The sequence below is a fragment of the Rana temporaria genome, chromosome 1 (genome assembly GCF_905171775.1).
Source record: "Rana temporaria chromosome 1, aRanTem1.1, whole genome shotgun sequence".
Lineage (NCBI taxonomy): Eukaryota > Metazoa > Chordata > Amphibia > Anura > Ranidae > Rana > Rana temporaria.
In genome coordinates this window covers 490,236,141-490,263,632 of record NC_053489.1, presented here as the reverse complement: position 1 = coordinate 490,263,632, position 27,492 = coordinate 490,236,141, and the positions used below count along the sequence as shown (strand labels likewise).

The window sequence follows — 27,492 nt, the reverse complement described above, 5'->3', positions numbered from 1 at the left end:
TTCTTTCAAACAGATTTGAATTGCTCTCTTTACAGCTGTTTTTTATTTTATTTTAGAGGAGTTTTCCCATCTTTGACTGAAAAAGTACACCTTTCTGCTTAAAAGCGGCCTCCCAGGAGACACCCCTTAACTTTAGCCAAATGCTCCAATGTTAGATTTTTCTTGTTGCAATGCCGCACCGTCTGGCAAAATAATATATAATATGGTAGGATAAGGTGTTCTAGAGGGGAGACCCCAGTATATTACTGTACAGAAGGGGCCTGAAGAAGGGGTATCTTGCCATTTGCATACATCTCCACAAGTCAGGTTACACATTATTGTGGGATGTAGGGGTGTATCAGAGTTCTGACTTTGGAGCAGAAAGTCACTTATATTACAGTACATATAACAGCTTTGGTTGGTAACATTTTAGCTTTTTAAGCTGAGACATTTGATTAGGATTAAGCATTACTTTTAACAGCAAGAAGACAATCATGCAATCTCAATTAAACCAACAATATAAAACCAAAAATAGTGATGTTTACATGAGCACCCATTTCCCTGTGTTGTCTTACCTGAAACAAATAAATACAATAATACACCAATCATTTTTCTGACGCTCTTTTATTTCCTGTGGTATATAAATTTTAACATTTGTTATTTCAGGACTTTTCTTCTTACCTGGCATTCTGTGGCATTGTACTGCACAACGCACAGCTGTATGAGACTTCGCTGCTAGAGAACAGGCGGAATCAGGTATGTTTGCTGCATTTAGTTATTTCCTGAAGTGTCTTATCAAAAATAAGTTCATGTTATATATATTATGGGTATGTAGCTTAGCATTTTTTTTATATGAATGAATACGTCAAGTGGACCTTTTTGTTACTTTACATAAATACATTCCTGAGTACAGGCCTGTATACATGTTCGTTACCAGGCTATTTTTTGGTTTAACTGACTATTGTTTAGCCATACAACCATGTACCCAAAAGAATGTCTCTTATCAAACATAAATAAAAAAGCCGCAACAGTACGAACACCCCTGATAATGACCCCTTTTTGAAAAGTAGACACCCTAAGGTGATATTATTTTTTGTCAAAATCTTTTGGACATGAAGAAATATAGTGGTATTGAAGTGGTTAAAACATGGAGTTGGTAATAGTGCACTAGATACATTGAATGTACACAAGGAGGAAATAAAGGGGTTAATGTGCAGGTCACATACAGTGGGAGGATGGGAATGAGGAGGTTAATGTGCAGATGTGCAGAATAAGCGATGTGAATGGGTTAACATACGGTCACATACCAAGGCAGGATGAGGCTGGGATGTGCAGGAGAGAAAGGTGGTGTAAGGGTTACGAACAATCCCACAATCTAGTAAAAGTCTCTACAGTATTTTGCTGCCTGTGATCTCCTAGTGAAATATAGATTTATTAATCATTGCTCCTCCCTAGGCCCCTTTCACATGGGCTTTCCGATCAGGTCTGCCTGTCAGTTTTTTAGGTGGACCCGATCAGACCTTCCATTCACTTATATGGAATGGTGCATGTGAGTCATGAGATGTCCGCTGACTCCCGCTGCTATCCGATCCTTTCTGTGAAATCCAGACGGATGGTGACCCTATTTTCCATCCATCTTGCGGATCAGATCGGATGAAAACGGACAGGCAGTCTGTTTTTATCCACTCTCTCCATAGAGGAGAACAGGGCTCTTGTCATCTGCCTGCTCAGCGGGGATTAGCGGATCGATCCCCTGCTGAAAAAAGTGGAGTCCACCGGGTGGACCACCCATGTGAAAGGACCCTAACACTTCTTCTTCCATAGTAACAGGAAGGGGAGGGCTCTCCAACGTTACTAGTCTGTTTACATGGTGATTACTGTGATTGGTTAATACAGAGATTACATGGTACAGAGCCACTTGGCTCTGTAGAATCTCTCTGTAATCTGAGCTGTCCACTGACAGCTCAGCTCACAGCACTTAGCGGGTGCACATAGTCCAGACAAGTGACTTCACCTAGGTTGAGAGGATGAGTATGGGAGCACAATGTGATAGGTCTGCTGCAGGCATGAGGAAGCAACATCTGTAAACACAGGTATGTAGGACCAGTAAAGACAAAGAGAAATGTATGTTGTACATGATGGTGTCATCTTTGTGTCACTTTAGAAAGTAGATGCAGATCCTGAATAATATTCAATAGCACACCCTTCTGACCTTCTAGAGCAGTGGTCTCCAGACTGCGGCCCTGGGGCCAGGTGTGGCCCTTTGCTTGCCTCTATCCGGCCCTTATGGCACCATTTCATCTACAAATGACACCAAGGACGGGACGATATTCCTCCCACTGACACTAAGGACGAGGTGCTATTCCTCCCACTGACACCAATGATGAGGCGCTATTCCACCCACTGACACCAAAGACGGGACGCTATTCCTCCCACTGACACCAAGGATGAGGTGCTATTCCTCCCACTGACACCAAGGACGGGACACTATTCCTCTCACTGACACCAGGGACAGGTTTCTTTTCCACCCACTGACACCAAGGACGGGGTTCTATTCCTCCCACCGATATCAATAGGGCACTAGTCCTCCCACTAAAACCAATGATAGGGAATTATTTACTCCCACTGGCCACAGTCCGACCCCCATAAAATCTGAAGGACAGTAAACTGGCCCTTTGTTTAGAAAGGTTGGAGACCCCTGTTCTAGAGAGAAGGACAAGCAAAGTCTTGGGAGTACTGTGATCTATAACACAACATTTAGCATGCATGCACTTAACATGACAGCACATCTAACCCTGGGTTTAATTTTAGTTTGAAGAAGACAAAATGGGAGTTACAGCAAATAACAGTTTGCATGTCTTCAAATAACACATTTGCAATTAATAATGATATAAAAAAAAATTCAGGGTATTAAAGAAGCTTCCATACCTTGCCCAGTCAGGGAAGATTGACAAAATGCTATGTTCTGTATAATAATTTGCATGTATGTATGATTTTGGGTGAGATTATGTAGCTCAAACTGTAGTTTGCATATTCTATGAGGCCAATATCACACTGGAATCACAACAGAGTAGTATAGGAACATTTTCCAAAATTGTGCCATGCTGAGTTGCATTGATGTGAACAGATACCATGTGATTTCCCTTGTTCTTTGATTCCGAGAAATGGCACTAGTGTAGACAAAGCCTAAAGAATTGATTAAATATTGCCCTTTACTTGTGCTCTGGTCTATTAGCATTAATTGACATAGTGCCATTGCTTCAGTTGGTTTAAGTGCGCATGTGCTGCATGACGTCGTCACATGCAAATACAGGGATATCTCCTAAACCGTGCAGGTTTATGAGATATCCTTGTTAGCTACAGGTAAGCCTTAATATAGGCTTGCCTGTAACAGTAAGTTGTAAACGAGGGTTTACAACCACTTTAATGTAGGTTGAGCACAGACTCGTAGGCTAATATTTACTGAAGGAATTGAAAATGTTCACACAATAAATTGTGAATATTCATTTCAATTATGTTGTTGTTGCAAACCAATGTACCTGAATGGTTGTATTATGTTAAGTAAATAATAACTATTCCAAATTAATATTGAAATTCACCACTTTCAGTGAGTAGTTGGAGAGAGCATTCAATAAAAGCATTAGCCTTATGGAGGTTCAGATTACAACTGCAACTGAAATAGACGTGAATAGCAGGGGCATCAAAACACATAAACAGCAGAATGTCTTACAGAGAAGAAACACATTCCTCTACCTTTCTTTTTCTAAAGATATGTAAGAAAAAAAAAAACATACAACAGATAGACACAGAGGGTTAATTTATTAAAACTAGAGAGTGCAGAATCTTGTGAAGCTATGCATGGTAGCCAATCAGCTTTCAACTTTGGCTTGTTCAATTAATCTTGGACAATAAAACCTGGAAGCTGATTGGTTTCTATGCAGAAATGCACCAGATTTTTCACTCTCCAGTTTTAGTAAATCAACCCCAGGATGCTTTCAAATGCGTAGGCAGTGCTGGGCTTTCCTAATAGAAAGCCCAGCTTGCACTAATAAACTGATAGGCAAAAAACACAACAAATAAAAAACAGCCTGTATTATTTGTGTTTATTTTTTTTTTTAATACGTTATTACATCTAAAAGATAAAACTTTACATTAAAACAACACTATAAACTTGTAAACTCTCTCTCAAAAAAAAGTTTGTACACAGTTGTACTTTTCATTTATGCACATATAAAGATAATCAACTTAAAAAAAACAGTTCCCACTCTAGATCACAGACTGCAGTCTTCCAGAACCTAATATGGTTGTTTGGCAATATCTGGATTTTCATTTGGCCAAACACTGTACAGATTTGCTCAGTGGGTGGCCCTGCCAGCTGTCTCCCACCTGTTATCCCTTGAAAAATCTAAAAAGCTGGTATAAAAATTGTTAGCTGCAAACCGGCTGCATCAAATCAGATGCCAAACTGTTTGGGTATAGTGACAGCTAGCAGAGTTTTTTCCAGCCTGAAGTGTATGACCAGCTCAAGTCCACACAAGAGTGAACCTCCACCCCTGCTGCACTGTCTTTAATGAATAAAAATAATGGGAGCTCATGATAAATAATCCACTAGGTGTGTGCAGCGCCATTATCTGCCCTAAGCAGTTTGGTGGAATATAACATTTTGGTTACATTATCTTGTAACTGGGAAATTTAAGATGACAGCATAGAGTTCAGCTTGACAGCAACCTCACAAAACTGTAACATCCGGTATAGGTAGAGTTGGTCTTTAAGGACTATATAGCACAAAGCTACCATTCAGTCAGTCATTTTATTGAGCATATACAGCATTTGATTAAAATATTCTAAAATGGTTGTTGTGGTCCTCTAGATCTTATGCTTCTGACCTTATGGTGAGGAACCTGGTTGTGGCCCATGGATATGGGATAGGTTTAAATCTCGGTTAGCTCTCAAATCGGAGGTCCCCCCTGGGGCCTCTTTTTTGGGCAATCCTAGGTTTCCTGCAGCTTTTAAGGCCCCGGAAAGCTTTTGGTGGTGGACCGGTAGTGGTCTGACATCTCTGGTGGATTTCCTTTAGGGAGACAAGTTTGTCTTTTTTTCCTATCTTCAGGCCCAAAGAGATATCCCCGTGGGGGAATGTTACAGATATTTGCAGATCTGCCACTTTTTTCAGACACACTATGCGACAACTCCCTCGGACTCTAACTCTGCCTTTGAAACCCTCCGTAGCTCTTCCTCCAGACAAAAAGGTTTAATTTCAGTATTATATAAATCTATGGAAGGAGCGGGGGGTGGCTCCACACTTAGCCCCGTACACACCATAGAATCCATCCGCAGATAAATCCCAGCAAATGGGTTTCAGCGGATAGATCCTATGGTGTGTACACGCCAGCGGATCTTTTTCCGCGGATAAATCTCCCCTGGGATGGATTCCAGCAGATCGGATATTTGCTGACATGCACAACATATCCATCTGCTGGAGTCCATCCCAACGGATGGATCCGCTGGTCTGTACAGACTCACCGAATCCATCCGTCCGAAGGGATCCCACGCATGCATCGTAATGATTTGACGCATGCGTGGAATTCCTTATATGACAGCGTCGCGCACGTCGCAGCGTCATAATCGCGGCGACGGCGCGACACGTCATCGCCAGAGGATTTCGGCGCGGATTTCAATGCGATGGTGTGTACACACCATCGCATGAAAATCCGCCGAAATCCACGAGAGGATTTATCCGCGGAAACGGTCCGCTGGACCGTATTCGCGGATAAATTCTATCGTGTGTATGGGGCCTTAGACATATGGCTCAGTGGGAACAGGAAATGAACCTTGAATATGACCATAGGGATTGGCAGAACTTACGTAAATGCACCATTTCCCTCACCATCAGAGAGACTGCTATTAATCTTTTTACCCGCTGGTACTATACCCCCAAGAGACTGAGCAGGATTTTCCTGCAAAGTTCTTCCCTATGTTTCCGTGGCTGTCCTCTTCCGGGTTCCTTTCTGCACCTGTTCTTGGAATGCGAAGTGCTGCGATCTACATGGCGGGAGACCCTGGACCTGATGAATAGGTTGGTGGGGAGGCGCATGGCTCTGACACACACTCACTGTCTACTATTTGAAAACATCCCTGATACCCCAAAGCACTTAATGAAGATACTACATACTATTTGCATTGCTTTACATTGGACAGTGGCTCTTCATTGGAAGTCTCGCATCTGTCCCCTTCGCCCAGGTTTTGGCGCGGGTCGATCAAATAATGTTATCTGAAAATATATTCCACACTCTGCATGACACTATCCCAATTTATGATGCTAAATGGAACTCTTGGTTTCTGCTCCGTTTAAATGAGTAACCTGAGTTTTTTGTTTTCTTGTCCTTGTTTCTTTTTTCATTTTCTTCGATTGATGTTAATCCTGCAGTTAATACTGTCAGTCCCTGCAGTTCAAATGGATGTGACCTGATTATTACATGTACTTTGGTGCAAACTTTTCTTTATGCTGTATTTTCACACACCATTGTATCATATATTTTGATAACCGACTGCCTTAATCTTTTATATACTGCAACCTTTTGTCATTTTCAATAAAAAACTTTCAGTAAAAATGTATTCCACATTGCCAGTTGGCAGAAGACAGTTTAGGTTTTTCTGGCATACTGATTAACCAAATGAGCACTTGTGAAGTGTTGCTCCCTTGCTGACTTTGCAGTCAATATATTGATTTAACAAAACAAAAAAAAAACAACAGCAATGGCTTTCAGTTTCACAATCTGATGTCGGATGAGCAGAATGAACTTTTTTTTTTTATTAGGGATTTTTTTTTTTTTATCCCTTGATCTTTTTCTTTTGTATATTGTATTATATTAATAATGTAATTGCAAAAGAGATACAGTACATGCAGTCCTTATTTTCCTTCACAGCATTGGATTCTATTTACAAAACATAATAAAGTCTTGGGTCAAAGTTTGATGTTAGTTGTTTTGGCATGGGCCCATTAAAAGCGATTTTTTTCTTGAATGCCACATTTGTGAGATCAGTCATCGCAAATAATTTGTTTTGCTGACCCAGACTAAGTCTGGTACTGTATATCAACATTTACTTGACTATTAATATTACTTTTGTTTGTAGCTTATTTTGAGATTAAGTGCTCCAGAAAAGTGTTCTTTTTCAGAACATTTTCCACTGCCTTATTTTATGTCTATATTTTATCCTTTAGCTGGATTTGTAAAATTTCCAGTACAGAGAACTTAGCCGACTTGGTTTTGAAAATCAATTGAATTTATTATTTTGGGGCTAAGTTTGATGAGTGAACTGCATGCTTTGTATTAAATGTACCTAATAAGTAATTATTGTTGGAATTACAATTCATCCATAGGTGCTCCTTGATCTTGCCACCTTAATCTTTGAGGAGCAGCAATCACTGGAAGTTATTTTAAAGAAGATAGCAGCCACAATTTTGTCGTTCATGCAAGCTCAGAGATGTACAATCTTCATTGTGGATGAAGACTGCCCTGTGAGTAAACTGTATAAGTTCAATAAAAAAACATCTGGAAAATATCATATTATAATTCACAAGGAAGTAGCAGTAGCCTAGCAGCTCTTGTGTGTTATGCATTGTGGAGTTCAAGCTGCTTAACCACTTACCCCCCGGACCATATTGCTGCCCAAAGACCAGAGTACTTTTTGCGATTAGGGACTGCGTCGCTTTAACAGACAATTGCGCGGTCGTGCGACGTGGCTCCCAAACAAAATTGGCGTCCTTTTTTTCCCACAAATAGAGCTTTCTTTTGGTGGTATTTGATCACCTGTGCGTTTTTTATTTTTTGCGCTATAAACAAAAATAGAACGACAATTTTGAAAAAAATGAATATTTTTTACTTTTTGCTGTAATAAATATCCCCCAAAAATATATAAAAAAACATTTTTTTTCCTCAGTTTAGGCCGATACGTATTCTTCTACATATTTTTCGTAAAAAAAAATCGCAATAAGCGTTTATTGATTGGTTTGCGCAAAAGTTATAGCGTTTACAAAATAGGGGGTATTTTTATGGCATTTTTATTAATATTTTTTTTTACTAGTAATGGCGGCGATCAGCGATTTTTTTTTCGGTATTGCGACATTATGGCGGACACTTCGGACATTTTTGACACATTTTTGGGACCATTGGCATTTTTATAGCGATCAGTGCTATAAAAATGCATTAGATTACTATAAAAATGCCACTGGCAGTGAAGGGGTTAACACTAGGGGGCGGGGAAGGGGTTAAGTATGCCTGGGTGTGTTCTTACTGTGGGGGGGGGGGGGGGGTGGCCTCACTAGGGGAAACACTGATCTTCTGTTCATACATTGTATGAACAGAAAATCAGCATTTCCCCTGCTGACAGGAACGAGAGCTGTGTGTTTACACACACAGCTCCCGTTCCCCGCTCTGTACCGAGCGATCGCGTGTGCCCGGCGGCGATCGCGCCCGCCGGGCACACGCACGGGAGCCGGCGGCGCGCGTGCGCCCCTAGTGGCGGCTTAAAGGCAGGACGTCATAATACGTGCTCTCGCCTAGGAGAGCCACCTTGTGGACGTATTATGACGGTGCGGCGACGGCAAGTGGTTAAAGTGCAACTGAACAGAAAAAGTGAAAATCTGCTATGCTATAAGGAACATCTAGACATGTTAATGGAGCCTAAGCAGAACCCTGAAAAATGTACCTTTTGCCTTGAAATCTGCCTGAAAATTAGCAGAGCTCTTTGTGGTATGTGAGTGTGCCTGGGCACTTAGCTGTATTTCTACAGCCTCATAGCTGTACATCTATAGTGTAAAGCACTGCTACCTCTAAATTGCTAGTCGTATAAGATTTGGAGTGAGATCTGGTGATGTTACAGCTGTTCCAATCACCGTTGTTCTTGCTGGAGGTCCTGCTGTGAAGAAGCAAAGCCCTGCCTGCATCAAGATAGTCCTCCACATTTTAAATAGTCAGTAATGTTGAAAAAGATAAGCTGCAGTGAGACCACAGTTAATATTGGTGACTAGTTCTTTGGCAGCCTTAAGTCAGCCATAGATGATTGAAATTTTGGCCGGTTCAGCAGGCACCCGCCAAGATTACAACCATCTATGTCGATCCATCAATCAACTTGGGTACAACCAGTATGTCAGATTTCATAGGATGTGATTATTGCCAGCGGCTAAAGCCGATAGCAGTAATCATTGTGTTCTCCCAGCAGGGACGACTCCCTGCGAACCCTCACCTCTCCGCCAACACAATAGCTCCGCAGGAACACTGACTGTGTTGATGAGGGAATCAAGCTATATTTTTTTCCTGCAAACCATGTTTGCAGGGAAGAAAATAGCATCATCTATGGCCTGCTTTAGGGTGTTGGAGCTTACAAAGAGCTTCCTTTTCTTGCTCCTGTGGAAATTGAAAGGTGGGGAAGACAGCAAAAAAAAGGTAGTAAAAGCAGCTGGCCGGCAGCAGTAGGTAAATACCTAAATCTAACCCTTACACTGAACCAACCTATAACCTTTTCCCTGAATACAGTTGCCACGGGACTCTTTCAGTGGGTTTAAGTTACACTGTGTAGTTGAAGAGGTGCACAGCAGTTGAATCCCCATGGGTGAAGTGGATTTCATTTCTTAGTAACTGTGTAGTTACATTCTTTTTCAGGAGATGTATAGATTAACAGTGATCTGGATGAAACCAGCGAAGCTACTAATTCTTTATCATAGATCTATTTAACAAAAAAGATCATGTGGATTTGTACAGAGAAGGGTGTGTAATTATTGCATACACAGATGTCCTAGACAGTTTATATGAAGCTCCTTCATGAATATCAAAATGTTACCTTAAGGTCCCTTTCACACCTGGGCGGTAGGTCCATCGGCGCTATTCATCAGATGGGGCTCCCCTCTATACAAGAATGATATATTAAATAATACAAAATAATACAGTGGAACCTCGGATTGCGAGTAACGCGGTTAATGAGCGTTTCGCAATACGAGCACTGTATTTTTAAAAATCTTGACTCGGTTTGCGAGTGTTGTCTCGCAAAACGAGCAGGATTCAGGCCAAAGTGGTGTGCAGTACCGTGTTTGGCCTGAGGTGGGGGGCGCTGGAGCCCAATGGAGCCGTTCTGAGCCATTTGGAAAACCTTTGAAAACTTTGGAAATGCTCCGTTCCCAAGGTTTCCCGAGTTTAGCCAAGCTGTCCTCTGGCCTTTCCGGGTGTTTCCGAGGCTCTCCGGCGCACCCCCACCTTTGGCCACATGTGGTATTGCATGCCATTGAAGTCAATGCAGAATAAATTATTTTCATTTCCGTTGACTTCTATGGGGAAACTCGCTTTGATATGCGAGTACTTTGGATTACGAGCATTCTCCTGGAATGGATTATGCTCGTAATCCGAGGTTCCACTGTATAAGTAATATTTTGCTGGCCATCATCCATAGAACTCTGGACTGGTATATTGTATAATTTAAAAAACTGAATTTTGGTAGGTCAAGCAAACCACCCATAGAGTACTATGACTGCATTCGTGGGCATGTGTGACCTCAGAATGACGTTGCGTCATTCATTTTAAAAAACGTATGACTGTCATTAAAAATGTAAACCAACACTGTGTATAAGGGCTCCCCGAAGCTGAAGTGCCTTGGGCCCCCCAATGCCTAAATTTGGCTCTGCCTTGGGTCATATAGCGTATCCTTTATTAGCATAATTTTCTACATTAGCCATTGCTGTCTTGAGACTGTCCTTTACCCTAATGCAGCTGTCTACTGCTAAAATATTACATCGAACTGCTGACGTCAAGAATTTATTCCTTTATCAGCATTTCTTCTTACGCTAATTTCTCTTGTGGATTACAGTGGTTCACAAAACAGAAAAACAATATGACACAAAACAATAAGTGTCCAGTCACCATGATTTCATTGATTGATTATTCAAAATTGTCATGGACATTGAAATTGACAACAGGAAGTCCAGTCCTCCTCAAACAGTCTGGGCTCAATTTTGCAGTATATTTGCATACTATATGACATGCTTGAAACAGGTGCTTCTTGGCATTATTGCAGTAATTTTTATGTGGAATGTATTGCTGGTTCAGATTATTAATCTGACACTTTCCAGTTATTTCTATGATCCATCCAGAAACGATTTGAGATATGATATAGTGAGGTCTGAGTATTCTAAAATACAAATAGAAGACACAAAGGAAAAACACACCCTATGTATACATAGAAAACATATACAAGGACTAAAATAACGTTTCTGGTTTGGCCACATATGTTTTTTGGGTCACCTTGGGAGTAGACATACCTACTATAATTATGAATGTCTATTTTTGCAGGATACTTTTTCCAGTGTATTTCACATGGAGTCTGATGAATTAGAAGAAGCTGCAGATTCCATAAAAAGGTACAAGCAAATAATCAAAGATGTATTTTATCTTTATTCCAGCTAATAACATTTCTGGCAAAACTGCTACAGGGTGCTGTTCAATATTTTTGCTTAAACGTATGTGTTATGGTTCTAGGTTAAACACTATGATAACATGTTTGTACCATCGTAATAGTTTTTTTTATAGAAACATAGACATGTCTCTTTCTTAAAGTAAATGAGAAGTCATCGGCTAAACTTCTAGATCCATGCCATAGTAGGCACCTGCATTGGGTTGCATATTTGTTTAGCTTTTTTATTGAGCCCACAGGAGCTCATGACAATCTGGTATAAGTATATCAACCAGCTCCAAAAATCTCAATCAGAGGAGCTGGTCAAAGTTTTGTCCCCTGGGTTTGCGCCTCCCCAAAGGACTGAGGAGGAAAACTAAACTAATATTGGCACCCAATTGACTCTTCGCCAATCAGGAGACAGAGACCCGGTAGAGCAGCCACTCCCACGCACATCTCTGATTCGCGATTGAGCTCTGGTAAGTATTAGGAGTCTGCGAAGGTTTTCTTACCTTCATGCACTCAGCCTTTAGAACCACTTTCAACTCATATATCCAAAAACCTTGATTGATCTCTGTTGTAGGGAAGCTCTCTCATCCTTGTATGTGACAGTGCTTAAGCACCCTTCCTCTTTTAGCTTCACAGGAACCAATTAGGGGTTTGATAGACAGAGATCATGTGACCTAAAACCTAATTTTTTGACTATGTGACTGGCAATGGAGGGATTTTGGAACAGCATGTCCTCCAGGAAGGTTAACTATTTTAGCTCTTTAATTACTCACTATCTACCCCTGCAATACTTATAACATACCATATTTGCCGGCGTATAAGACGACTGGGTGTATAAGACGACCCCCTATTTTTCAAGTGAAAGCATAGCTTTTGGGCTATACTCACCCTATAAGACTACCCCCTTCCAAGGCAACACCATTAAAAAAAAAACATGGATTCCACCACATATTCACCACTGACCATTGCAGCCTCTGCTCACCTGTGCCAACATTGCAGCCTCTGCTCGCCAGTGCCAACATTGCAGCCTCTGCTCACCTGTGCCAACATTGCAGCCTCTGCTCACCTGTGCCAACATTGCAGCCTCTGCTCACCTGTGCCAACATTGCAGCCTCTGCTCACCTGTGCCGAGGTTCAACAGGAACAACAAGCGCCCAGAGGCGATTTAGTTCGCATGTGCCGCGCTATATAAGTTCTTCATTCATTCATTCATTATGAGGAAGAGAAAAGCCGCATGGTCGATCGGGAGCCATACATATAGCATGGAGGAAGAGAAAAGCCACGGGGTTGATCGGGAGCCGTGCATAGAGCATGGAGAAAGAGAAAAGCCGCAGGATTACAGAGCGGATAGTCGGCTTTTACAGCAAAGTTTACATTATAAATGCCTCTGCTCCGCTTGTGATTACACACAGCCCCGGCTCCTGACCTCAAGCCTGTAAGATGGACAGAATGTCAGTCCAATGCTGGGATGTGTTCTGTCCACCTTACAGGCATGGGGTCAGGAGACGGGGCTGTGTATAACCACGAACGGAGTGGAGGCAAACTTTGCTGCAACAGCGAGCTATCCACTCTGTAATTCGGCGTCTTTCCTCTTCCTCTATGCTCTATGCATGGTTCCCGATCAGCCCCGTATGATAGCGGTAGAGGCACTCCCCCCCTCTCCTGCACACCCAGGCTGAAATCATATGTTTTGCTTTTTAAACCCGGCGTATAAGACGAGCCCTGATATTTTGGCGGTATAAGGGCCTGGTATGCTCTTGGAGGGGGAACACATGCCGTTTTTTTATTTAAAATTTGTCATGGAGTTCCCCCTCAAGATTCGCACCGCACAAGTGTGAATCCAGCCTTAAAGAATAATCAGCTCTGTGGGAGGGAGGGGTTTGCCTGAGAAAACTATTTCCTCTTTCTGTAAAGTTGCTTCAGTTAAGACAGTGATCCGACTTTGGAAGCAACTTGAATTGAAATCAATGGGTACAAGTTGCCTACAAGTTGCCTAGAAGTCAGATTGAAGTAGTACAGGAACCTTTTCTGAAGTTGGAGCGACTTCAGTAGTGTACATTAAGACGGCTCTCATTCACTTACATTGATTTTTTCATGTCGCGTGACTTGGGGCGACTTGAAGTCAGATCCCAAGTCGCCCCTGTGTGAACCGGCTCTGACTGTTGATTAGTTTATATACATATTTTTAGCACTACACTATTTTAGTTTTAAAGTACATTGCATAGTTTATCTAGAAAATATGCCAAATGTAGAAATCTAATTAAATATATGGAATATAAAATGATATTGGTGAGCATATTTCCGACTGATACAACTTTCATATATCAGCACAAATGAACATACATAACCACAATAATTAGTTATTTACTTATTTCAAGGTTTAGTAGAAACATTAAAAGATCCAACAGACAATTCTACCAGTAAAGGATTTGCTATTATAGTGAAATGTGTACATTTGAATATGAACACAGCTGGTCTTCCCACCCTTACCACAGTTATTCTGATCTGTTCCAGCGCATGAGAACATCATGTGCCTAAGCCTTGCTCTTCTGTTCCCAAAAACAGATAACATTCTACTGCTACTTTCCTTACAATAATAGAAGCTGGCAATCCTCTAGTACTATAGGCAACTACCGAGGCCTTTAACATGCATCCCTGATACTGCTTTAACATTGGCCACTGTTAACTTAGGATAGACCCTGCTGCTTGTTGCTGTGGCACGATTAGTTATCAGATTTGAATGCAGGCCAGTCAGCGTAATCTTAGAAGTTCTGCTTTTTAGACCAAGCCTGTAGCATGACGATTTAGACTTTTTTTTTACTGTTGCTTTGCAGACAATCATTATGTTTGTGTGTTCTATGCATTAACTTTCTCCAGATGCGTTTAGTAATCTCCCTCATCTAGTTTCATCCCGTACTTTTCCTTAATAAGTGCACCCGTATGACTGTTGTACAGTAGATTGATGTAAATTGTATATCTTTTACATAATGCAAACATAATGGTGACTAATTTCCAGTTTCTTGTAACAAGAGTATTCTGACACTTCAGATGAGTGGTTCCCTCCTATGGCCCCTTTCTCACAGGGAAGACTCCGCCTGTAGTTCACTTGCTCAGTGGGGGATCTGTCCGCTAAACCCCGCTAAGCAGACAGATGGCTGGTCTGTTTACGCTCACCAATGCACCAATCGAATTGGATGTAGGCAGGTGTAAACATTAAAGTGGTGGTTCCCCTAAAAATAAAATTTTGACATCGCATTTAGCAAATAAATTACAGTTAGAATCGGCTTGTTTTATTTAAAAAATACCTCCGTACGTATCGTTTCCTATATTCGGTCCCACCGCCACTTCCGGGTACGATGCAGGCGGTGGGCGTTCCTAATTGATTGACAGGCATCCGAACGACGCATCCATCGCGTCACGAGATGCCGAAAAAAGCCGAACGTCGGTGCGGCTCTATACGGCGCATGCGCACCGACGTTCGGCTTTTTTCGGCATCTCGTGACGCGATGGATGCGTCGTTCGGATGCCTGTCAATCAATTAGGAACGCCCACCGCCTGCATCGTACCCGGAAGTGGCGGTGGGACCGAATATAGGAAACGATACGTACGGAGGTATTTTTTAAATAAAACAAGCCGATTCTAACTGTAATTTATTTGCTAAATGCGATGTCAAAATTTTATTTTTAGGGGAACCACTGCTTTAAATTTGCCACTCCTTAGAGGAGAATGGAGAGTCTGATTGGGTCTGCCTGAAAAACTGACAAGCGGACCCGATCGGACCTGTGTGAAAGGGGCCTATTACTCACAGCCCTGTATGGGTTCTCTGCAAATTTTAATATGACCAACTCCTCCTCCCTTGGTTGGCTGAATTATTTTAAATGGTCTTGTACAATGCTATTTTGTTAACCTCTTGCTGACCTCCCTATAGCACTTTTACTGCTACAGGGCAGCAGCTGTGCGCAGTATCACATGTATATAATATGGCCCGGATTTACAAAGCACTTGCGCCGACGTATCTCCAGATACGCAGCGCAAGTGCAAATATGCGCCATCGTATCTGTGCGCCGGACCCACATACTAAGATACGCCTAAAAACAGGCTTCATCCCACCGACGTAACTTGCCTACGTCGGTCGTAGAGTGGGCGCATATTTACACTGGACGCATTTGGCGCTCCAATAAATTTTCCATTCAAATATGCAAATGAGGGAGATACAGCGATTCACGAACGTACGTGTGCCCGACGCAAGTGCGCGTAAGTTATACGTACCTCGTAAAGTTATGCCCCATAAAGGAGGTGTAACTCAGCAGCATTTATGCAAAGGGCTGCACCAGGGAACACAAGCCGGCGTATTTTACGTAGTTTACGTTGGACGTGAATATGGCTGAGCGTAGGTTACGTTCACGCCGTAGGCAGTGATCCGACTTATCTTAGGGAGTAGTTCCGACGTATTTCTGAACATGCGCACTGGGATGCGTCCACGGGACGGCGCATGCGCCGTTCGTTATTTGTATCTGTCTGGCGCTCGGCCCATCATTTGCATGGGGTCACGCCTTATTTGCATGGCCCACTTCCACCTACGCCGGCTTACGCCTAGGAATCCCAGCGCAGTTTTGGGAGCACTGGCTTTGTGAATTCAGTGCTTGCCTCTCTGCGCTGCGTCAGCGTAGCGTACAGGAGATACGCTATGGCGGCATAAATGTGCGCCGCTGTCTGTGAATCCGGGCCTATATATATATATATATATATATATATATATATATATATACGTGATTCTGCACTTCCGCCTGCAGGGCATGCATGCACGCCACCGGCGGGCCGCTTCTGCTGTGATAATTCACAGCAGAAGTCGATCTGCGAGTCCCGGGGACTTGATGTCCACCGGCACCCGCCGATGACAGTAAAACACAGAGAACTGAGATATGTAAACAAGGCATATATCAGTTTTGACGGGGGGGAAGGGACCGATCCAGTGTCTCTGCAAAGCAGGGACTAGAATCGACCTCTTCCCTTAGTGAAAGCAGCACACTGACTAGGCACACAGTTAACCCTTCAATTGTCCTATATGTTTAACCCCTTCCCAGCCAGTGTCATTAGTACAGCGACAGTGCATATTTTTAGCACTGATCACTGTATTAGTGTCACTGGTTCCCACAAAGTGTCAGTTAGTGTCAGATAGACCGCCACAATATCGCAGTCCTGCTATAAGTCACCAATCCCTGCCATTACTAGTTTAAAAATTGTTTTTTTATAAAAATTCCATAAATATATCTCATAGTTTGCAGACACTATGACACTTGCGTAAACCTCAATATACACTTATGGGATTTTTTTTACTAAAATATGTAGCAGAATACATATTGGCCTAAATTTTTGAAGGAGAAGGAGACGCAGGGGGAAGCCGCCGAGGAGGACATGCTGAGAAGGAGACACCAAGGAGTAGACGCCGAGGAGACGCAGTCAAAGTCAATGGTGCCACTGCTGTGTCTCAGCCAATCAGGAGGGAGAATCCCGGAGGGCCGAGGGACTCGTGGATATCGCTGGATAGAGAGGGGGCTCAAGTAAGCATTAGGGGGGCTGCTGCATACAGAAGGCTCTTTATCTTAATGCATAGAATGCATTAACCACTTAAGGACCGGCGCATGACAATATACTTCGACAGAATGGCACGGCTGGGCACAAGGGCGTACATGTACGTCTCCTTTAAAAAGCCCAGCCGTGGGTCGCAAGCGCGCCGCCGGTGGCGTGCTCGTGACCCGGTCCGAAGCTCCGTGACCGGGCCTGCGGGACCCACGGACCCGATTGCCGCCGATGTCCCGCGATCGGGTCACAGGAGCTGAAGAACGGGGTGAGGTAAGTGTAAACACACCTTCCCCGTTCTTCTCTGTGGCAGTGTCAGTGATCGTCTGTTCCCTGTCATAGGTGATGTCACACGTACAGCCACGCCCCCCTACAGTTAGAAACACACATGAGGTCACACTTAACCCCTACAGCGCCCCCTAGTGGTTAACCCCATCACTGCCATTGTCATTTTCATAGTAATCAGTGCATTTTTATAGCACTTTTCGCTGTAAAAATGACAATGGTCCCAAAAATGTGTTAAAATTGTCCGATGTGTCCACCATAATGTCGAAGTCACAAAAAAAAACGCTGATCACCGCCCTTACTGGTAAAAAAATTAATTATTAATAAAAATATCATTAAACTATTCCCTATTTTGTAAATGCTATAACTTTTGCGCAAACCAATCAATAAACGCTTATTTGCGCTTTTTTAACAAAAATATGTAGAAGAATACGTATCGGTCTAAACTGAGGAAAAAAAATTTTTTTATATATTTTTTGGGGATATTTATTTTAGCAAAAAGTAAAAAATATTGTTTATTTTTTTTTATTTTTGTTTATAGTGCAAAAAATGAAAACCGCAGAGGTGATCAAATACCACCAAAAGAAAGCTCTATTTGTGGGGAAAAAAGGACGCCAATTTTGTTTGGGAGCTACATTGCATGACTGCGCAATTGTCAGTTAAAGCGACGCAGTGCCGAATCGCAAAAAGGGGCCAGGTCCTTAACCTGCATAATGGTCCATGTCTTAACTGGTTAAGATAAAAAAAACTTCTACCTTTACAACCCCTTTAAGATTTGGAGAGTATTTGCGATTCTACCCCCTTTCCGATCTTAAAACAGCATTTTCCAAGTCTATGTAACAAGTGCAGAGTTCTCTGCTCACTTCTGACAGCTGACAAAAAAAAGTTAACCCAATTTTTTTGTATAATGTGAAAGGTGATATTGCGCAGCGAGGATCGTGATCTTTATTCTAAGCAAAAAAATTGTGATTCTCTTTTTATCCAGAATCGTGCAGCTTTACCACAGTGACAACAACAATTAGTATACTTTTTTTGTACAGTTCAGTGTTGGATATAGTGGATGTAGACTGGTAGAAAAAAAGTGTCTGTATTGTTCATTCAATTTTCTGGCATAGTCCAGTTTAATACATTTATAAAATATATATGTGCTTACACTATTTACACGCTAATACTAAGCAATTTCTCTTAGTAAAGATGTTTTTTTCCCATCACTTCCATTCATTTTTTCCATTAGTGTTTGTTCAACAAACTGGCATATTGCTGCTAGCATATTAACAGCCTATTAAAAATATATGACTATTAAAAAATAATATATGTGTATATACAGTGCCTTGAAAAAGTATTCATACCCCTTGAAATTTTCCATATTTTGTCATGTTACAACCAAAAATGTAAATGTATTCTATCTGGATTTCATGTGATAGACCAACACAAAGTGGCACATACAGTTGTTCTCATAACTTTACATACCCTGCCAGAATTTATGATTTCTTGGCCATTTTTCTGAGAATATGAATAATAACACAAAAACATTTCTTCCACTCATGGTTAGTGTTTGGCTGAAGACATTTCTTACCAATCAACTGTGTTTACTCTTTTTAAATCATAATGACAGCAGAAACTACCCAATTGACCCTGATCAAAAGTATACGTACCCTGGTGATTTTGGCCTGATAACATGCACACAAGTTGACACAAAGGGGTTTGAATGGTTATTAAAGGTACCCATCCTCACCTGTGATCTGTTTGCTTGTAATTAGTGTGTGTATATAAAAGGTCAATGAGTTCCTGGACTCCTGACAGACCCTTGCATCTTTCATCCAGTGCTGCAATGAAGTTTCTGGATTCTGAGTCATAGGGAAAGCAAAATAATTGACAAAGGATCTGCGGGAAAAGGTAGTTGAACTGTATAAATCAGGAAATGGATATAAAAAGATATCCAAGGAATTGAGAATGCCAGTCAGCAGTGTTAAAATTCTAATCAAGAAAATGAGGGGTTCTGTTGAAACCAAACCACGGCAGGTGGTAAAATTTCAGCCACAACTGCCAGGAAAATTTTTCGGGATGCAAAGTAAAACCCACAAATAACTTCAGATGAAATACAGGACTCTCTGAAAACATGTGGTGTGGCTGTTTCAAGATGCACAATAAGGAGGCACTTGAAGAAAGATGGGCTGCATGGTCAAGTTGCCAAAAGAAAGCCATTACTACGCAAATTCCACAAAGTATCCCGCTTACAATACGCCAAACAGCACAGAGACAAGCCTCAAACCTTCTGGCACAAAGTCATTTGGAGTGATGAGACCAAAATTTTGCTTTTTGGCCACAAATATAAACGCTTCATTTGGAGAGTCAAGGCCTATGATGAAAGGTACACCATTCCTACTGTAAAATACGGAGGTGAATCGCTGACTTTTTAAGGTGTGTGAGCTACAAAGGCACAGGAAATTTGGTCAAAATTTATGGCAAGATGAATGCAGTTTGTTATCAAAAAATACTGGAGGAACATTTGCATTCATCAGCCAGGAAGCTGATCATGGGACGTACTTGGACATTCCAACATGACAACGATCCAAAACACAAGGCCAAGTCGACCTGTCATTGGCTACAGCAGAATCAAGTGAATGTTCTGGAGTGGCTATCTCAGTCTCCTGACCTCAATATCATTGAGCCACACTGGGGCGATCTCAAACGTGCAGTTCATGCAAGACAGCCCAAGAATTTACAGGAACTGGAGGCTTTTTGCCAAGAGGAATGGGCAGCCTTACCATCTGAGAAGATAAAGCACCTCATCCACAAATACCACAAGAGACTTCAAACTGTCATTGACGTTAAAGGGGCCAGTACACAGTATCAAGAACTGGGGTATGAAAACTTTTGATCAGGGTCATTTGAGTAGTTTCTGTTATGATTATGATTTAAAAAGAGTTAACACAGTTGATTCATAATAAATGGCATCAGTCAAGCACTAACCATGAGTGAAAGAAATGTTTTTGTGTTATCATTCATATTCTCTGAAAAATGGCCAGGAAATCATAAATTCTGCCAGGGTATGAAAACTTATGAGAACGACTGTAGATCCCCCCTCTAATCAGCCCATTAGGCAGGTGACTGGAACAGGTTGCAACTGCATATTGTAGAAATCATTCTTACTTTACAGCATTTCTTCACACCTTTCTAAAACTGTTACACAGTACTGTATAAGTATTATACTGCCTATATTAGATACACTCAGAACCCCTATATATTGGCTTATGGAAACACATCTGCTTATCTACAAATTGACTTATGAGGCTAGAGGGTGTCAAAGAAAGGTTTTCTAAACTTTGGGGGCCATGGCTAGATACCCAAGACACTAGTGACTCTTTGCTCCTTTTGGTCTCTGACTCTGTACAATAGGTTCTCCCTACAGTCTAATTGCATCTTCTCATATATATCACTTATTTTGCCTTTTTGTGCTTGAGGCCAGAGTGCTCCTATAACATATTAGGTCAACCAATGTAATCATACCATCCATATTATCTCTATTTGATCTGAACTTCTTTGATCTGAACTTCAAGTGAACAGACTACTAAAGCCTCGTACACACGATCAGTCCATCCGATGAAAACGGTCTGAAGGACAGTTGTCCTAGGTTAACCGAAGAAGCTGACTGATGGTCCGTCGTGCGTACACACCATCAGTTAAAAAAACGACCGTGTCAGAACGCGGTGACGTAAAACACAACGACGTGCTGAAAAAAACGAAGTTCAATGCTTCCAAATTTTAAAGCAAGTTCTCATTTTTTTAACCTAAGGTTAAATAACCTATGGGGCCTACACACGATCGGTTTGGACTGATGAAAACAGTCCATCAGACCGTTTTCATAGGTTTAACCTATCGTGTGTACGAGGCTTAAGAATCTCATAATTGTGCAGATATTGCCATAATCGTTATTGTTTGTTCTGGTCTTTCGTTTTCTTATGTCTCTTTGGTTTTGTTATTTGTCAAACTTGTGTATATCTGCACTTTTATAATGAATATGGGATTTTTGAAACACACATTCTCTCCGATATGATAGTTTCTGTTGTTGGCTTCTGTTTATATATTTGGTTCCAAATTTTGAAAAGGCTTGTGTACTTGTATGATATGTCCTTCTTGTATACACATTTTTCTAATAAACCGACTGTACATCAGTGGCTTAGACATAGGGGTTGCAGAGGTCACAGCTGTGACTGCACCTGTGCCCCTGGGTGGCCTAAGAAGGACCCCTGCTGCCAATTGGATTTTGCTTTAGCTTGGCAGTCTTGTTCTTTATTATTGATGAGGGGGTCGGGTACTCAAGCAAAGTCATGTAGAGAGAATGGTGCTAGCAGTCAAAATGTGGTCACTTCCAGCATCAGAGACAGAGAGTAAATGGAAGCTTCTCCTTCAGTAGCCTAATATAGTACATAACATAAAATAAGCTGTATTAATGTCAGTTATTTTTTTTTTGGGGGGGGGGTGGGTAATTTAAAAAAAAAAACTGCAGCATTACTCCAAAAACGATTTCTACAGATAACAGGTTTTCCCTGTGCCATAAAAAATCAACACTGATGTATATCTCATTCATTCATTCATTCATTCATTCATTCATTCATATCTGTGTGGTGTAGGAAAACCTAATGCAGCGTGTTGTGGATCAATCTGCCGAACATCTCATGCACATGGGCGCATTCATCCATGCAGTGTAAAGACACTACAATTTTCTGGTGTGCAGGATGTCCTGTAGCTACGTACAGCTGTCCATAGACATTAATGGGTGAAGGAGGCTGTACGTAATGTTCCGAATACACACTGTCTGTGTGCTGCATGGGCTACTTTTGTAAAAAAATGGTGGCGCATAGCTGCGTACAGCCACTTTCACCCATTGTCTATGGGCAGCTGTACGCAGCTATCGGACGTCCCGGACACCAGAATGTGTCCATGTGCATGAAGTCTAAGAGAGTAAAATAAACAAAAATGCACCATTTGTGAATGATATTAAGAGCTTGCTTAGAACATATGTTTTCTTATTTTATGTTTTCTGGACCTTTAAGAAAGGCCTTCCATACTGAATACTTTAAACACACCCCGTCACATTAGATGTAGATTTCTGATAATCTGATACATTAGTATTCCCTGGGGCCTTAATGGAAGCCGAGTGTTGGGATAATGATATTACAGATATGGGATCCAGATGCTACCATTGTGGGCTATTATTTCCTTATGAATGTTTTAGTGCATGGGTTAATTATGTCCAACCAATTTGTTACCAGAGATGTTACTTAATTTTCCGTAACTACGATTGTCTCCAGCTGCCTTGGATTTCTTTCCTTAAACCAGATTTGTTACTAGTATAGAAATAATAGTGCAATGTGATCTTGGAAGGCTGAATGGGTTGTCTGCTGGGAATGACCTCTAACCTTTTTCAGCGTGTGAGTTTACTAACCTTTGTTGTAGACATGCATCCTTTGCCAGATAGAATTTGCACAATAGTGACACCCACTGGGCAAATTACACCTCTTCTGCTATTTGATGGAAATGTTTTACTGATATAACTACATATGTATAATGCTGATGTACATCAATAGGTGGAATTCCTTATTTTCAGTTCTCTTCTCAGTTAGTAAGGATGCTTGGGACACACTTTTAAACATGGATACCATCGTTGTACAGATATGTAACATGCACAAAACATGTAAGTTAGTGGTAATAAACTATCAATCATGTTACAAGTTCCCAATTCAGCTCAAGTATTTTAACCTGTAATAATGGCTGTATTAGTTGATGTGGCTACATCCTGCCCTTGTTTGTAAGCTTTTAAGATCTTCCTTACGACTTTAGGATATACAATTAGGCAGGCATTTTTGTGACCTACAATACACTTCCCAGTGGCCCAGATTCAAGTAGAATCGCGCAATATTTGCGTGGGCAAAGAGCAAATTTTTTTCTCTGCGCCCACGCAAATATTGCGCTTTGCCCGCGATTCACGGAGCAGTTGCTCCGTAAATTGTGCGGGCAATATGCTAAGCAGCCGGGCGCAAGGCTGCCTAATGTAAATGATCCCGCCGGGGGCGGGAATCATTTAAATTAGGCGCGCTCCCGCGCCGAGCGAACAACGCATGCTCCGTCGGGAAACTTTCCCGACGTGCATTGCGGCAAATGACGTCGCAAGGACGTCATTTGCTTGTAAGTGAACGTGAATGGCGTCCAGCGCCATTCACGGTTCACTTACGTAAACGACGTGAAATTCGAACGTCGCGAGCGGGAGGCGCAGCTATACTTTAGCATTGGCTGCGCCTGCTATTAGCAGGAGCAACCTTATGCTAAAGGCGCCGTACCTTGCGTGAGAAGGGCCCGCGCAACTTTTGTGAATCGGTGGTAGTATGCAATTTGCATACTACACGCCGATCACAAAGGCCGCGCCCCCTAGCGGCCAACGCAAGAATGCAGCCTGGGATGTGAAGGCATAAGGAGGCTTATGTTTGTCACATCCTAGGCTGCATTCGGTGTAACGAGGTTCCTGAATCAGGAGCACTCGTTACACCGGAGCAAGTAAGCACTTGCGCCGCGCAACTATGGTTGCGCGGGCGCAAGTGCTTCTTGAATCTGGGCCACTGAGTTCGAGAGAGAGAGCTATGCGGATTAGGAAGAAATACTACTGCAGGGGGAAATGCTGCTGGTAAAGGAAAATACTGTTGGGATATGATGCTGTGTGAAGGATATGTTGCTAGAGGGGGGATATGCTTCTGGAAGCGTTATACACATGTAAGAAATATTCAGCTGTGGGATTATATACTGTTAATATAGAGAACTATGCAGTGTTATTGAAAGATATTTTTATGGGATGACATACTTTTTAGGAGGGTTGCTAAAGGGTTGGCGTTAGAGCTGCACGATTCTGGCTAAAATGAGAATCACCATTTTTTTGCTTTGAATAAAGATCACGATTCTCGCGTTTTAACATCTTCTTTCAAATTATACAAAAAAATTGAGCTAACTTTGCTGTTTATTTATTTTTGTATTCATTAAAGTGTATTTTTCTTTTTTAAATCGCGTTTCAAAAACCGCTGCGCAAATATGGTGTGACGTAAAATATTGCAATAACCACCATTTTATTCTCTATGGTCTCTGCTAAAAAAATAATATATATTATGTTTGTGTGTTCCAAGTAATTTTCTAGCAGAAAATAATGTTTTTTTACTTGTAAGCAACAAATGTCAGAAAAGGTTTGGGGGCAGATCCACAAAGCGAGTACACCGGCGTATCTACTGATACGCCAGCGTACTTTCAAATTTCCCGTGTCGTATCTTTGTTTTGAATCCTCAAAACAAGATACAACGGCATCTGGGTTAGATCCGACAGGCGTACGGCTTCGTACGCCTTCGGATCTAAGATGCAATTTTTCGGCGTCCGCTGGGTGGCGTTCACGTCGTTTTCCGCGTCGAGTATGCAAATTAGCTATTTCCGACGATCCACGAACATACGAGCTGCCGTCGCATTCTTTTACGTCGTCTCTAGTCGGCTTTTTCCGGCGTATGGTTAAAGCTGCTGTTTCGTGGCGTATAGTTAGACCTGCTATGTTAAGTATGGCCGTCGTTCCCGCGTTTAATTTGAATTTTTTTTTTCGTTTGCGTAAGTCGTCCGTGAATCGCGGGATGGACGTAATTTATGTCCAAGTCTATATAATCACGTCCTTGCGACATCATTTCCCGCAATGCACGGCGGGAAATTTAGGGACGGCGCATGCGCCGTTCGTTCGGTGCGGGGACGCGCTTCATTTAAATGAAACACCCCCCCTACCCGCCCAATTCGAATTCCGCGCCCTTAAGCCACGAGAGATAGACTACGCCGCCGGAACTTACGGCGCAAAATCTTTAAGGATTCGAACCAAAGCCAGGTAAGGTACGGCGGCGTAGCGTATCTCAGATACGATGCGCCGGGGCAGATCTTTGTGGATCTGCCCCTTGGCCTTTAAATGGTTAAACTTCCTTTATCTAAACGCTGGAGTTCTTTCCTTTGATAAAAGAGCGAAAAAATCCTTTGTTTCCACTTATTCGCGTGTTGTAATAAAACTTGGCAGACTGCCTGGATTTTGTTTATCCAGCTGTGAGAGCTCTCTACACTTTTTTAGAGAGAACCGTGACATGCTGTTTTGAAGATCGGAAAGGAAAAAAGATCGCCATTTCGATTCTTCACGATTAATCGTAGGTCTGCTATTAAGGTATTAAAGATGAAAGCTTTCAGGATGCCCTAGATGCCTTATTCAGTCTTTATACAGTTTTGAAAATGTAAGTAACAAGAAAGTAGCGCTAAATCATAATTACTAATGATGCAAAGATGCAGCTATATAATATATACAAAGAACGAGGTATGTGCTTCGGAATTCAGAGCTGTGTTGTCATGCCAAAGAGGAAGATGGAGTAATCCTGATGGAACACGTGCCTGATGCCTTGAGTTTTCCTGAACAAAGTGATTGAATTTGACCATTTATGTGATGGTCCACTGGACACTGGATCCGGTAAAAGGCTCAACTATATAGTGTCACTCGGTTGTGGATAAAAAAAGAAATTGTGAGTATGGGGACACTCATTCGTGAAGTGGAATTTGGATTCAATTTTTGAACTGTATTACATAAACAGATATTAAGAACCTTTGCTGATTGGTTCTCATGGATTAATTTTTAATTTGACACGTTTTCACTTTATTTTGTCATATTTGCACTTTGTACAACTTTTTCCACTTATTTTGTATTTATTATATAGATGCATCATTAGTAATTATGATTTAGCGCTACTTTCTTGTTACTTATATTTACTTGCTGTTGGTGTCACGACTGCTTAACCACTTAACCCCCGGACCATATTGCTGGTCAAAGACCAGGCCACTTTTTGCGATTCGGCACTGCGTCGTTTTAACTGACAATTGCGCGGTCGTGCGACGTGGCTCCCAAACAAAATTGGCGTCCTTTTTTTCCCACAAATAGAGTTTTCTTTTGGTGGTATTTGATCATCCCTGCGGTTTTTAGTTTTTTCTCTATAAACAAAAATAGAGCGACAATTTTGAAAAAAATGAATGTGTTTTACTTTTTGCTATAATAAATATGGCCCAAAAATATCAAAAAAAATAAAAAATTCCTCAGTTTAGGCCGATACTTATTCGTCTACATATTTTTTTTTTTTTAAATCGCAATAAGCGTTTATTCATTGGTTTGCGCAAAAGTTATAGCGTTTACAAAATAGGGGATAGTTTTATAAAATGTTTCTTAATATTTTTTTTTACTAGTAATGGCGGCGATCAGCGTTTTTTATCGGTACTGCGACATTATGGCAGAAACTTCGGACACTTTGACACATTTTTGGGACCATTGGCATTTTTATAGCGATCAGTGCTATACAAATGCATTGATTGCTAAAAAAATGCCACTGGCAGTGAAGGGGTTAACACTAGGGGGCGAGGAAGGGGTTAATCATGTTCCCTGGGTGTGTTCTAACTGAAGGGGGGTGGACTGACATGGGGAAATGACAAATCGCTTTTCATACATTGTATAAACTGACAGGACCGGGAGCTGTGTGTTTTACACACACAGCTCCCGGTTCTCGCTCTGTAACGAGCGATTGCGGGTGCCCAGCGGTGATCGCTTCTGCCAGGCACGCGCGTCGGCATCAGGGGCAAGCAGGGGCGCACGTGCGTGCCTCCTGTGACGTGCGCACGCCCCTATTGGCTGCTCGGCGAGTTGACGTATAGCTACGTGATCTCGCCCAGCAGAGCCGACCTGCTGCCGTATAACTGCGGCGGCTGGCCGGCAAGCAGTTAAGTGGCTGCTTTATCATTTATTTAGCACTATATGCTTCAGCACAGATTTTTATATATATTTTTTTGCTTTTTAATTTTGAAAATGGTTTTGAATCCTACATATTTATACACGGAGGTACAAGGATAAGCAATGACATATCAATAATTAAAAAAAAACAATTACCGTATTTATCGGCGTATAACAAGCAGCCTAACTTTAAGGCTGCTTTCACATTGGGGATAGAGCCGCGGTAACGGTATAGCCGCGCTATTTGTAGCGCAGCTATACTGTCGTATTTACCGCGATATTCGGGCGCTAGCGGTGAGGTTTTAACCCCCGCTAGTGGCCGAAAAAGGGTTAATACCGCCTGCGTTGCGGGCGGTATTACCGCGGTTTCCCATTGA

At 41.8% G+C, this 27,492-nt stretch overlaps 1 protein-coding gene across 3 annotated transcripts in view; it reads left to right on the top strand.

Moving 5' to 3' along the window:
- Window positions 1–27,492, top strand: part of PDE5A (phosphodiesterase 5A) — a 202,082-nt gene that overhangs the window by 89,562 nt on the left and 85,028 nt on the right. For all 3 annotated transcript variants that reach the window (XM_040330226.1, XM_040330209.1, XM_040330218.1), the window contains exons 5-7: window positions 646–735; window positions 7,361–7,498; window positions 11,319–11,386. In XM_040330226.1, the coding sequence (XP_040186160.1) occupies window positions 646–735; window positions 7,361–7,498; window positions 11,319–11,386 (296 nt within the window). The remainder of the gene's footprint in view (window positions 1–645; window positions 736–7,360; window positions 7,499–11,318; window positions 11,387–27,492) is intronic.